General features: G+C 40.3%; 2 protein-coding genes across 2 annotated transcripts; both read right to left on the bottom strand.

Moving 5' to 3' along the window:
- Window positions 1–75: 75 nt before the first annotated feature.
- CBG22172 lies at window positions 76–3,343 on the bottom strand (the record flags this gene model as incomplete). The annotated part of the gene is made up of 8 exons (XM_002638899.1): window positions 76–160; window positions 214–299; window positions 369–455; window positions 1,258–1,457; window positions 1,504–1,620; window positions 1,681–1,742; window positions 3,032–3,201; window positions 3,248–3,343. 8 exons carry the CDS (start codon window positions 3,341–3,343, stop codon window positions 76–78), a joined length of 903 nt encoding a protein of 300 aa, XP_002638945.1.
- An 882-nt stretch (window positions 3,344–4,225) lies between these two features.
- On the bottom strand, window positions 4,226–8,519 carry CBG22173 (the record flags this gene model as incomplete). The annotated part of the gene is made up of 8 exons (XM_002638900.1): window positions 4,226–4,307; window positions 6,021–6,133; window positions 6,724–6,810; window positions 6,906–7,132; window positions 7,178–7,297; window positions 7,340–7,401; window positions 7,454–7,623; window positions 8,409–8,519. 8 exons carry the CDS (start codon window positions 8,517–8,519, stop codon window positions 4,226–4,228), a joined length of 972 nt encoding a protein of 323 aa, XP_002638946.1.
- Window positions 8,520–14,702: the final 6,183 nt, after the last annotated feature.

Genomic DNA, 14,702 nt, shown 5'->3' on the forward strand with positions numbered 1-14,702 from the left:
CTATTGTTTTTTTGTTTTTTTTTTTGAAATAGAAATATGAAAAAAATGTATTAGAATATTATTTTAAAACCAATTTTACGAGATCGGATAGTTGAGCGTGCGAATTCCGGCGATGCCTTTCAGATCGTGCTGCTTATAGACGTCGGAAGCGGCGATTCGTCTGAAAGAAAAATAAATAAAATTTTTTTAAAAAATCGATTTTCAGGCGCTTACTTGATTTTTCGCTTGCGGATTTTTCCCTGAATCTCCTGAGTGCTCCTTTTGAAGTTGATCGTCATTTTAAGACCGCAAATGTAGACCTGGAATTATTTTTTTAATTTTGGGATTTTCTGATTTTCAAAAACTTCAAAAAACTGAAGAATTTCTACCTCACAACTCTTATTCTTCCGCTTGAAATTCTCCTCGATGAAGTATTCGGTCTTCGGATCGTATCGAAACCATCCCGAATGGTTCGACTGAAAAAATTGGGATTTCTAGGCCACCAGCTTAAAAGTTTCAAACGACCATAACTTTTTCAGTTGTCTCGCAATTTGAAACTTTGTAAGATATTCGATTTTCATTCCTTCTGAGCTTCAAAATGAGTATAAACACGACTATTTTCCTTTAAATTTGAAATTTCGAGTTTAAAGGCGCATGGTGGGAGGCAAAATGAGTCAAAATTAAATTAGAAATTTCTGAAACTAGGTCATGTTTATACTTATTTTGAAGCGTTTTCAAAGGGAAACTCGAAAATGTGGTTTTAATCATTTTTTGACTGAACGAAAGGAGTTACGGTAGTCTCGTGGTGGGACCCAAAAGTTTCAAACGACCATAACTTGATCAGTTTTCGTTTTATTCAAAATGTTTTTTGAAATTTGATTTTTATTTGTTCTGAGCTTCAAAATGTGTATAAACACGACTATTTTCCTTTAAATTTGAAATTTCGAGTTTAAAGGCGCATGGTGGGAGGCAAAATGAGTCAAAATTAGAAATTTCTGAAACTAGGTCATGTTTATACGCATTTTGAAGCGCTTCTGACGACAAATCGGTGTATATGGTTTTTATCAGTTTTAGACCGAAACGAAATGAGTTATGGTAGTTTTTAACTTTTCGTGGTTGGACCCAAAAGTTGTGAACGACCATAGCTTGATCAGTTTTCGTTATATTCAAAAAACTTTTTTAATTTGATTTTCACTCGTTCTGAGCTTCAAAATGAGCCTAAACACGACTATGTTCCTTTAAATTTGAAATTTTGAATTTAAAGGCGCACACCCTTACCTGATAGAGCCAGTAATACTTTTCTGAGCTTTCTCTTTCCGACTTTTTTGGATCGGGACCCAGCATTTTTGCACAGTCGACCGCGTACTCCAAAGGACACTCGATATGAAAATCGATATCAGCTCTGATTGGCTTCTGAAACATACTATAGGGAATAGCTCCCCGGCACGTTGGACAACCGTTGCCCAAAATATAATTTGCTGAAAAAGTCTGAAATTCGAGAGTCTGAAAATCTAATAAACTCACTTTTGAGACACAAAAAACAGAAAATGTGTCCGCACTTTTCGATTCGGGTTGGAATAGTGGAGGGGTCGTAGCAGACGGCACAGATATCGTCGGATTGTTGGAAGCCCGAGGTTTTTGCTGAAAATTTTTTTAATTTCTGGAAAATTCTGGAATTCGGAGAGAGAGAGAGAGAGTTACCGTATTTTGCGCCAGCTACACCGATACATTTGAGCTTTTTGAGTTGAGAGGTGCGGACTCTTCTGGAAGAAAAATTTTGAATTTAGACCAAAAAGTTTGGCAAGTTACAAAAGAGGTTCAGACTTTTTAAATTTTTCTGAAATTTTCAGATAGTACTAAACAAATCTAGAGCTATGTTTTGTAGTTAACAACTTTTTTGTACAATAGCGCTCTACTGAGATATACCACCTGGAAGTGTGGGTACCGAGAGGCGCAGCTGCCAACGCGTTGGTGGCGGCGGCGCCTGGAGGCGGTGTCGTGGAATATCACATATTCCACGAGTCTTTAATCTCAAATGAGGAAAATCCTCTCTAATGTTCTTTCAGGTTTCTTCAGATCTTTTACACCCCAGCGGCCTGCATTCAAACTCCCGCCAACGTCACCATTTTGAAGCGTCTCGTGCGTACACTCCACCAACAACACGCTTCTCCGGTGCCAAGTTCAAGTCACCTGCTCAAACATGTCACATTAATTCTCTCTTATCTTTGAGATGACCTTAAGTCATCTTTCGCTAACCTTTTTCTCTATAATTATAATTAATAAAGACCTAGTAATAAGTCAATGTTCTTTCTATTAACATTTAGGTGCACAGTTTCTAATTCCTCACATTCGTTGAACTCTTCATCGTTTTCTCTCATTTTAGTAGTGGACAACTTTTTTGTAAAATTAGGTGCTGAGGAGGTATGCCACGTAGAAGAGTGGGTCCTCTTGGCGCCGCGCGCTCCCAGAGACTTGCAGCTCTTCCAAGTGGCATATCATTTTAGAACCTAATTTTCGTTAAAAGTTGACAATTACAAAAATGTAGCTCTATTTTTGAGCTTTATTTTTGTAGTTAGCAAGTTTTGTGTAAAATTAGGTCTCGACAAGTTATGCCACGTAGAAAAGCCTGCAAGCCTCTGGGAGCCGCCGGACCAGTGGAGTTGGCAGCGGCGTCTTCTACGTGGCATATCTCCTCAGGACCTGATTTTCCTTAAAAGTTGACAATTACAAAAATGAAGCTCTATTCTTGAGCTTCATTTTTGAAGTTAGCAAGTTTCTTGTAAAACCAGGCCTTGACAAGTTATGCCACGTAGAAGTGTGTGTACCTCTAGGCGCCACTGCCCACTCCACTGGTGGCGGCGGCGCCTGGAGGTATCCTCACTTCCACGTGGCGTATCTCTTTAAGACTAAGATTTACAAGAAAGTGGTCTACTACAAAAATAGAGCCCTGTTGAGTCAATTCTGAAATTTTCACATTAATCGGATTATTTTGAAACTGTTTTGTAGAAGTTCAAATTTCAAGAACCCCTTCGCTCAAGCTAGACTGACTCACCTGATTTCTGGCTTAGCTTTGCTAGTCTTACTCGATTCCTTCATATTCTTCAAATCCAGTGTCCAAACCGTTCCAAAAACTGACACTTTGCACGTCTTCTTCTCTGCCAGATACGCTTCCTCAATGTGATCCTGTAGATCTGGATGGAACTCGTAGCATCCAGATTTGATCTGAAAATTAGAAATCTTTTAATCGATTACTGTATTTCAAGGTAACCGTCGGATTCCCATAAATCCAAATAAACCGGGAGTTGCCTTCTTTCTTCGAAGTCTGAAACCATTCGGTTTTGCCAAAAGAAGTGGCCGGAGCCATCTTGGAACCCTTTAGACCCATTACATGAGATTTTTGCTGAGAATGAGAGCCAATATGGTACAGGGGAGAAAGATGAAGACTGACTGGCCTGGGCCGTAGAGTCTGGGACGGCCTCTTAGACCTGATTGATTTTTCTTTGAAAGGCTGCGAGAGAGGGAGAGAGAGACTCAGAGAAAGGACCGGCCCCCTTGGGCTGGAATAGACGAGTAGATGATCATCGTATGGGACAGACTATATGGGAAGACCCTTGCGACGTCTACATAGAATCGTTTGAACAGTGAACGGGGGTACCAGACAGAAGAAGAGGAAACTATGTCTAGCAGGGGAGGACATATATTGCTCCTGGGAAGGTCTTATGTTATGATCTTGAGATTAGGTCCTACAGAAACGACGTTTGACCTTTGGAGATTGAGTTCTGAGCAATTAAAGGAATATAGTTCAAGTAGTTTAGCCTTTTCCTGATGGGACCCAAAAGTTTGAACTGGCCATAACTTGCTCAGTTTTTGCACAATTCGAAGTTTGTTCAAAATTCGATTTTCATTTGTTCGGAGCTTTAAAATGAGTATAATCACGACTATGTTCCTTTAAATTTGAAAATTCGAGCTTAAAGGCGCATGGCGGTTGTCAAAATTAGTCAAATTAGAAATTTCTAAAAGTAGGTCATGTTTATACTCATTTTGAAGCGCATTTTAAGACAACTGAAAAATATGGCTCTGGTCAGTTTTGATCGAAACGAAAGGAATTACGGTAGTTTTTGACATTTCGTGGTGGGACCCAAAAAATGAATTGTATTTTTATTAATTCGTTTCAAATCGGGTAATATGGGTTGTGAGAAATTTGAATGTAAGAGGAAGTGATGGGTGAGAGATAGAGATCCTTGAATTAATCGATCGGGTAGGCAAGGGAACGAATTCCGGCGATTCCTCTCAATACGTATTTCTTGTAGTCGGCCGCCGGGATTCTTCTGAAATTCGGAAATCATTACTAATAAAAAACACCAAATTCTGTATGTGAGAATGTATGTAGCGTTACTGTTCACCCACTCAACGTTAACCATTTGAGCTGGAATTTGCATGGATGAATCCGAAATTTTTATTTGTTTTTGCCCGACTCTTTCTATTATTGAAATTTTGTCTCTGACGTCTTCTGGAGACGTTTTTCTTCTTTTACAGTACAAATCTTTAGAAAATTATCGAAGCAATAATTACGTTGTTTTCGTCTAACCGCCCAACTTTTTTAAAAATCCACGCTATTTCTCAGAGAAAGGTTTTGCACAATTAGACTTTTAGTGTGGGTTTTGAAGTTGGAAGGGAATGGAAAAGACCGAAAAAGATTGGAAAATAAGAAAGTTAAGAAAATGACGAGCGCGCTTTCTGAAATCCAGGAATTTTCTAGACTTCAAATTTAAAGATTACGATCTTCTGATTTGTTTTTAGTTTTTTTTTGGTAAGGCTGGATCATCAGACTTTAAACTCTAAAAATATGAGAGCTTGAATTTCCGAATTTCTGAACTTCGAAGTTCAAATCTGTCAATTTCAGATTGTGGAAATTAAAAAAGGAAAGTCTCGAATTAAAAAGTTCGAAAATTTGTTAATTCAGAAATTCGATATATGGGAACTTCAGAAAGCGAAGGATTGAGAATTTAGAGTTATAGAATTAGGAAATTTGAGGATTTTGAAATTCATTGGTAATTTTCGAACCCCTAAAAACAAAAAACATGGTTAAGGTCTGAAAAGAAGTAGTGAAACATCAAATTTTTAAAATTCTGAAAAACGTTTTAATTTCCGAATTTCTGGCGTTCTGAGTTGCTCAGCTTTTCAGTTTCAGAATTCTCAAATGATCGAGTCACCGGATTTCAGAATTTCCTAACTGCTGAATTACCGGAACTTTGAATTTTTAAATTTCCTGAATTTTTTCCCTAAATTCATTTTTCCCAGTTATCCGAATATTCAAATTACTGACTTCCGAATACCGTATTTCCTTTAATAGAAACCCACATCTCATAGAAGCCCACCCCGAGTGGTGCTTTGAAAAATAGAAGCCTATGATCTTCAAATAGAGAAAATACGGTAATTCAAAACACCAGAATATTAAAAACTGTGATTTTTAGAACTCGACAATCTCTCAATTTCGAAACTTCCGATTTTTAGAATACCAGAATTTTTTCCGGAATTTCAGAATTCCTGAATTTTGAGATCCTGAAATCTCAGAATTTCATGAGTCCGGAATTTTGGACTTTAGAATTGCAGAAAGAAAATTTTTAAATTTTTTTTTCCCAAAACACTGAATTTCAGAAGTCTCAACTCCCGAATTGTCAAATTTCGGAATTTTCGAATAAAAAATTTAAAAATAAATCATTGAAAAATAGAAGCCCATGGGCTTATTTTAGGAAATATATGAGTTGACAAACTTTTGAATTCTTAAACTTTGAGTTTTAACATTTCAAAATTGCGAATTCTGAAAATTTCGAAATTCGGAAATTAAAAATTTAGCATTCTAGGATTTCATAATTTTCAGAATTTCAGAAAAATTTCAAAATGTTTTTTTCTTCATTACATTTTGTGACGAAACTTTTCAATAAGATTACGGGTATTGTGAGCGGGAGCCAGGCGGTTGAGCCCCGAAGGGGCGTAAACCGACTGGTATCAACTTAATTTGAGATCTGTATGAGGCTCACTTGATGGCGCGTGAGTTGGTCAAAAAGCTCTCCGACTCTCTCACTCTATGGCTCTGACTTGTTTGTGTCATCTTTTGGAAGTTGATCGTCATTCGGAACGTACAGATGTAGATCTGAAAGGAACTTTTACAAAAGGTGTTTATACTTTTTTGATAGCTCTGAAAGTTTGCTCCATTTTTGTAGTTAACACTTTTTTTTGGAAAATTCGGTTCTGAAAAGATATACCACGAGAAAGAGGCTCGGGCGCTAGTGGCGGAGGCGCATAAAGGTACCCACACATCCAAGTAGCATATCTCCTCAGGGCCTAACTTTACAAAAAAGTTGTCAACTACACAAATGAAGCTCTATTCTTAAGCTCTGTTTTTGTTGTTGACAACTTTTTTGTAAAATCACGTCCTAAGGGGATATGCCACCTTGAAGATACTCTCCGTTCGCGCACGCTGACAACACGAACGGCGGCGGCGCCTGGACTTCCACGTGGCATATCTCCTCAGGACCTAATTTTACAAAAAAGTTGTCAACTACAAAAATGCAGCTCTATGTTTGTTAAGTCCATTCTGAAATTTTGTAATTGATCGGACTGTTTTAAACCGGTTTCGTAACTATTCAAAGAAGCAAAGTTTTCCAATCTATGCCAAATTCTGACCCGTTGTTTTTAAGGTTTTAAAATTATCAGTAAAATTAAGGGATACTGTAAACTTACAAGAAGTGTCTTCTTCTTTCTCTTAAAGCTCTCCTCAATCATGTACTCACTTCTCGGATCGAATCGGAACCATCCAGGGCGGTGGCGCTGAAAACCATGTTTAGGTTGCAATTTGGATTGTTTGGATCTAGCTCCAAAGTCAGAAATTAAAATTTTTGGAGATTATAGCTCTTGATACCTACCCCCTCATAGATCCAATAGTACTTCTCGGGTTCCCCTCCATGCCCTCTTGGCGGATTTCTGCGAGCACTGGTTTTCGGCGCCGGTCCAAGTACGCCTGCACAATCTTCCTGATATCCCGGTGGACATTCCATGTGGAAATCGATATCGGATCTTGTCGGTCTAACGAACATTTCTCGGGAATACTGCATACGGCACGTTGGACAATCTCTGCCGTGGATCCAGTTGCCTGAAATCTCATAATTGAAAGCTAAATTTAATTAAATAAACTCACATCTGAGACACTGGAAGCAGAAGACGTGTCCGCAAGAGAGACGAGTTGGAATTGTTGATTTGTAGTAGCAAGCGTTGCAATGATCGTCGTCTTGCCAGAAGCCGTGGGCGGGTTTCACTTCTAAAATTCCAAAGTTTCTAGATTTATTTCTATTAGAATTACCGTAATCAGTTCCAGCGATTCCTCTGCATTTAAGTCGTTTCAACTGGGACGTACGGACTCTTCTGGAACAAGTTGATGGTCTAGAATCCCAAATTGGTGGCTTAGAAAACTCACTTAATTGGCCAAGTCACTTGTTTCTGTGCGTTGTGTTCTGTCATTTTCGCAAAGTCGAGTACCCAAATTTTGCCGTAGATATAAACTTTGCAATTCGGTTTCTTATCTAAGAACACCTTCTCAATGTGCTCCTGAAGATCTTTGTGGAACTCGTAGCACTTTTCTTTGATCTGGAAGAGAAAATAACTTGGTTAAAAAATTTAGTTTCTTTGAAAAATTAGTTCTGGAAAATCGGTCAACTTTGAGCATCAAGAAAAGGGGTTCAGACCTTTCCGTTTCATTCGAAAATCTCAGGATAGACTAAACAAAAATAGAGGTTTATTTTTGTAGTTAAACACTTTTTAAAATTAGGTCCAAGGGAGATATGCCACGTGGAACTTGGAGTACCTCCAGGTGCCGGCGCCGCTCGTGTTGCCTGCGCGCGCTCTCTTCAACGTCCCATATCTCGTAAGGACCTGTTTTTACAAAAAAGTTGCCAACCACAAAAATGGAACTCTATTCTTAAGCTTTATTTTTGTAGTTGACCACTTTTTTGAAAAATCCGGTCCTGAGGAGATATAGGACGTTGAAGAGAGCGCGCGCTGACAACACAAGCGGCGCCAGTGCCAGGAGGTACACCAAGCTTCACGTGGCATATCTCGTTAGGATCTGTTTTTACAAAAAAGTTGCTAACCACAAAAATCTATTCTGGAGCTTTATTTTTGTCGTTGACAACTTTTTTGAAAAATCAGGTTCCGAGGAGATATGCCACCTCCAGGCGCCTCCGCCACTCGTGCGACTAGCCTAGTGCGCAAGGAAGGAGAGCTTCAACGTCGCATATCTCTCTTGGACGGTTTTTTGCGAAAAAGTCGTCAACTACAAAAATTGAGCTCTATATTTTTTTTAATCTACTAGGAATTTTTTTTAGCAATTTTGAAAAACTCAGAAGAATTTTTGTGGGGCTTAAAAAACGTACCGTTGGCTCTCCATAAATCCAAACGTAACTAGAGTTGTCCTCGGTTACCTCCTTCTTCTTGATCGGCGCCTTCTTTTTTGGAGCCGCCTTCTTTTTGGTCCGTGGAGCCATCTGAAAAGATTAAGGGGTTTGAAAATATGCGAATTCAGAGGGAAGCGAAAGAAACGAGGACAATTTTAGGATTAGGACCATTTGAGATACCTAGGTTTAAGGATGTAAGATACAGTGCGTTTCAATATTATACGTCCACTCTTGTTTTTGGCCGTAACTTGAGAACCGGTTGAGATATCAATCTAATTTTATTAAAATTGAATTCAGAGCAACAAATTACATCTAGAAAACCATTTTTGAGAAAAAATATTGAAAACTACTCGAGATACAGAGAAAAATCTGAAAATGTGACATTTGCAACCGTTTCAAAATTATACGTCCACTCTCAGAATCAATGCTAAAATAGAGAATAAAAAATATTTCAATACTTTGTGGATGAACCTTTACCAGCAATGACATCGAAGAGACGATTTGGCATCGATTTGATAAGGTTTTGGATGTATTGGGTGCTCTTAGTCTTGAACTCCTGCTCCAGCAGACTCCACTCAGCAATCAGCGCATCCCGAAGCTCTCCAATACTAGCATACTTCTTTCCATGGCGGTAAAGACGACGAACCAGCTCGCCCCAAACATTTTCCATCGGATTCAGATCTGGAGAGCAAGCTGGCCATGGCAAGACATCGATGTTTTTCGATTGGAACCAGTCCAAAGTGGAGCGGCTGACATGGATTGCAGCATTATCTTGCTGAAAAATGAACTGGCGGCGACTGAATCGACGACGAAACGGGATAAGGTGGTTCTGGAGAACGTCTTGGTAGTCTGTGGAGTTCATTCGACAAGTGGTGAAAGCGAGCTCCAAGTATCCAGCCGAAGCAAATGCTCCCCATACCATCAAACTGCCTCCCCCGAAATTCCTTTTGGCAAAAACGGCTGGATCCTTCCGCAAGTCGTGCCAGTACGATTTGAATCCGTCGGGTCCATCAAGATTGAATTTTTTCTCGTCCGAAAAAATTACCTGTAAAAGATAAGATAATTTGGATAGATAATTTTAAATTTAATACCTTATCCCAGTTGGTTCCCATGTTTTTTCGAGCGAAGTCGAGACGGCGAGTTTTGTGATTGTCAGTGAGCTTCGGAGCAGGGCGCATGACTGCTCTTTTGATGTTTGGATCATCCTTAAGAGCCCTCCAGATTGTACACTTGCTCACTCCAAGATTCAGCTCTTTTTTGATATCATTACAAGACTTCATGGTGTTTGAAGCCACACGAACGATTGATCGTTTGGCTCTTGAATTGAGTTTTGGAGGACGTCCAGCCTTGTTGGGTTGATTGTTGCGGGTCCGGTTCGATACAAAACGATTAATGCAATCGTGGGAACGATTTAGATGTTTCGCGATAGCCCTGTTGGTCCAACCAGAGGTTTTGAACGCGTCGATGAAGGCTTTTTCAGCATCAGTGAGCAAATGGCCACGAGACATGTTGAAAAGTGGAGAAAAACAAGGAAAAGCATAATGAAAAAAGTTTCTCACATTGGCAGCAAAAAACAAAACTAAATTCAAGCTTTTCCGGATCCGCCAAAGGTCAAGATCGACATACCTTTGAAGTGGACGTATAATTTTGAAACGGTTGCAAATGTCACATTTTCAGATTTTTCTCTGTATCTCGAGTAGTTTTCAATATTTTTTCTCAAAAATGGTTTTCTAGATGTAATTTGTTGCTCTGAATTCAATTTTAATAAAATTAGATTGATATCTCAACCGGTTCTCAAGTTACGGCCAAAAACAAGAGTGGACGTATAATATTGAAACACACTGTATAAGGATATTAGACAGGGCGTACACATTTTATTGCAATTTTTGGACCACAAGTCTAGTGCTAACCATTCTTCTATTCCCCCACTTCAATAAAATTAAAATTCGAATCTTCTAAAACTCAAAAAACAAGCTGAAAAGAGTAAAAATTTAGGTACAACCGAACGGCGTGCCGACGAAGAATCCCACCTCGTAGGGGAGGGGTCTGTGCGGACACCGTCACGCCACATTGCACACTTTTGGGAGAAATAGTGCGGGAGAAGAGGAGATCATGCCTTCCCGCTGTCCACTCTTGTTGTTTTCTCCTTTTCCGAACGGCATTTGACGAGGGAGAAGAGAAAGGAGAGTGATAGAGAAACAGAGAAGAGGAGGAGAAAAAAGTCTGCGTCTCTTTGTCTTGGTGCTCTCCTGAGTGTCCAGTGGTGCGGACTGGTCATTCTATATATCTACTCTCCAAGGCGCAATGTGAGCGCCCCAAATATCCCCTTCTGATTTTTCTCAATATTCTAATCTACAGTTGGTTGAGCCGCTTCCGAACCGACAGAATGCTCGGCAATTGTTGTCAAAGGACGACGCAAAGTCCCCAAAACGTCGTCTGGCCTACAAGAGACTTTTTCCAAAGTCAGTGATGGTGTGGGCTGGATTGACGTCGGAAGGTAAAGTCCCATTGGTTTTCATTGATAGAAATGTGAAAATCAACTCGGATGTGTACCAAAAGTTGGTGTTGATGGATGTTTTACGTCCGTGGGTCACTAGCCACTTTGGCCAGCAACCCTTCATTCTTCAACAAGATTGGGCCCCGTCCCATGGCTCGAAATCCACGAAAGCTGTTCTCGACGCTCATTTCCCTGGCTACTGGGGCAAGGACATGTGGCCCGCTTCCTCGCCCGATCTGAATCCACTCGACTTTTCCGTTTGGGGATATTTGGAGGAAAAGGTGATGGCTCGATCGCACCCAAATGTGGATTCACTGAAAGCCGCTTTGCTCAAAGCATGGGATGATCTTGACGATGACTACCTCCGGCGCACCGTCGCTTCTGTTCCAGCTCGTTTGAAGGCGTGCATCAAGGCCGAAGGCTCAAACTTCGAATATCTCCTCTGATATCTTTTCTATTACTATCATTTGTTGAAAAAATAAATCTGGTTCTTTTGTTGAAACTCCATTTTTGAAAATACAACAAAAAACAAGTGTCTCAATACTTTTCAGCCACCCTGTATTTATCCACCAGGCACCTTTACTGAATGGGAGCCGCTTTCTATATATTTGATTTTTCGGAAATTATACTATTGTTGAATCCTCTGAATGGATGGTTTTTGACCAATTATTTTTCTGGAATTCCACTAAATTTATTCTGAAATCCTAAAAATTTATTTTTTGGCAACTGGAACACTTCTCTTGGATTCAAAGCAAGGTAAGACTGACGAATTTGTAACTTTTACAAAACTGTGTGAAACTTATCCGATTGATTTGAAAATATTAGAATAGACTAAGTAAAAATAGAGCTTCATTTTTGTAGTTGACAACTTTTTAGTGAAGTTTGGTCCTGAGGAGATATGCCACGTGGAAGCGCCCTCTTCTTTTTGGCGCGGGCGGTACCCATGCCACTATTTCAGGTACTGTATCACCCTAGGACTTGTTTTTACAAAAAACTTGTCAACTACAAAAATGAAGCTCTATTCTTGAACTTCATTTTTGTAGTTGACAACTTTTTTGTAAAATTTGGTCCTGAAGAGATATATCACGTCGAAGAGGCTCATATTTCCAAGGGCGGCGCGCCTACCCAAGCTTCTAAGTGGCATATCTCCTCAAGACTCAATTTTACAGGAAAGTTGTCAACTACAGAAATAGAGAGCTATTTTTGTTTAATATACTTGCCCAATATCATTGATTTCCCTCATATTCAGCACTTCGAAATGCTCATCGGATGAAATTTTTAGTGAAACCGGAAAACATTGTCTTTGTCAATGGAAAAGTTAAGTGAAGTCAAAGGCAGGGATATACGAGATCTTCCAATGTCCCACATGGACCCCCAGACTCAGAATCAGCATCGAGCTTAGCAGCCTCCGGATGTCTACAGAGCTCTCGCCCGGATCGAAGTACACACTTCCTAACTCGAACATCTCCATCACCGCTGTCGGACTCACTTCACCACCGCTCCAAGTTCACTCCTCCACATTCATCTCTGATAAGAGAGTTGAAAAAGTGTTTAAGTATACATAATTTCTTATCAGTTGTCTCCTTCAGAGACAGAAATTGAGGTTTCAGTGATTACGAAAAAGTGGGAAAGGGGGTTTTAGGGGGAAATTTCTTGTTTCCGCCGTGGTTTTGTTGACGCAACTTTTCTTAATAACACCATAAAATTGGCAAACTTCAGGTGAAAATAGGGGTTTTTCAAAAAACGGTAAATTCCCTGCGTTTCGCACACGTGTGTGAAATTCGCACAAAGTCAAAATTGGCTAAAAATGCTGTTTTTTAGGCTTTTTTGCATGAAATGGGTTGCTTTTTGCTTGAAAACGGCTGTTTTTGGAAAAAGTGAGAAATGGAGGGGGGTGAAACCTGTACTATAATCCTGCATTACTATACTACTCTTATGGACTTGGATCATCTGTGCCCCACTGGACATCCTTCACCTTCACTCCTCCTTCTGCCCCTGGAGCGCCAGCGAAAGGGTTCACTGGAGAACTCCAATGTGCCACCAGAAAGGACGCTGAAGACTTCAACTGCCAATTCGATCAGTCCCTCTGCAAATTCGAAGGCTTCGCCACTGAAGTCAACTGCCAATGCAGGAATCTGAAGATGAAGGACTACAAGAAGAAGAATCTCCTCCCGATGAAAGGAATCCACCACGAAGTCAGGATCATCAACAACCACATCGCCACCGTCGCTGTCCAAGACACCCTCGTCGCCCTCCAAGTTGAGATACGGAACTCCACCATCTCCAGGATGACGACCGTTCAGAAATGTGAAGCCCGCCAACAAGGTGACCTTATCGGATGCCAGTCATGCTTCGAAGGAGGATCCGTCTCTATCCAATGCTCAGCCAAGAAGCCGATGAAAGCCTTGCTCCACTGTAGAGTCTTCGATACGATCCTTCAATGCGACCCGTTCGGACCCGTTCGGACCCATCAACCAAATCAAGATCGCCCATGACTCCAATGCCGTATCCATGAACTGCTCCGTCGACTGCGGAATTCGGACTCACATGGAAATCAACGGCGAACTAGATACTCTCAGTGCATTCGACACCAACAGCACACACTACTCGTCGCCATTTGAGAGAATTGCAGCTGGATCCTTGGAAATCGGTAAGTTTCTCCGAAATATTGCCCTTTCGATCTTTGATCAGTTTTCCACCCTCATCATCCTTGTCAGCATTTTTGCTGCCTGCGTTCTAACCCTTCTGATTCTCCGTAGAATCTTGTCCCGATATCTAGCCCAGCGTCGCAGGAACAGGAAGATCCTAGCCCGTAGTAAATTCCTATGAATCCCAACTCAATTGTAATCCCCTCCTCTCTACTCTAATTCTCTCTTCTTTCTCTTTCCTTCTCTCTTCCTTTCTTATCCCACGGAGTGTCGAAAGAGTAGCTTTCGATTCTACAGTAGCTACAGTACTCTATGGTACATTTGAATTCTTTCCCATCCATTGCATTTATGACCCTTCTTATTACCCACTTTTTTTCTCTGTTTATGACCATTAAATGTCATATTTGTCTCTTCCCCTTTGCCCTTTACCAGCCACACCTTGCGCCTGGCATCTCCACCCTCTCTCTCTCTCTCTCTAAGGCCACGCCCCCTAGGACCCGCGCACCATCCCCTTTCATTGTATCACTATTGCTCGGGTGAGAAGCGGTTGACATGTGTCCCTCTTCCACCAACCTTTTCCTTTTATACTTTCTCTTTTACTCTTTATCTTTCCTGGAATAAAGGTTTAATTACCCAAGTTTGAGGTGCTGTCTTACTGTTCAACCGAACAGGTTCCAACCTGTAGTTCCACTGGAGTATGTCGATTCGAGCCGATGGGTTTAAGACGGAGCTTCAATGGACACATCGCTAGGAAATAAGACTCATTTTATAGATGTTACAAGTACCATATTTCACCAAATTATTTTTCTGAAATAAATTCTAAACCTCTTAAAAATCTCTTCTTTGTTGTTCATCGAAAAAAGCGACTTTGAAACATAAGGAACTCATAAAGAGCTCGAATGCCATAATCAGCCAAACATACATGACCACCCAGGAAATATAAGTTCAATTGTTGTTTCCAATAAACTTCTGACTGATAAAACTAGCTGTTGCTTCACCTACATTTAATATAGGAACTACAAAATAGGCTGTAACTGTGCCAACATAAATATTTTTGATTGATTTTTAACTAGTGATTGTTTAACCCGAATATTCAGGATTCAGAATCCTTCTTCCTCAAACGCTCAC

The sequence above is a fragment of the Caenorhabditis briggsae genome (genome assembly GCF_000004555.2).
Source record: "Caenorhabditis briggsae complete genome, chrI, whole genome shotgun sequence".
Taxonomy (NCBI): domain Eukaryota; kingdom Metazoa; phylum Nematoda; class Chromadorea; order Rhabditida; family Rhabditidae; genus Caenorhabditis; species Caenorhabditis briggsae.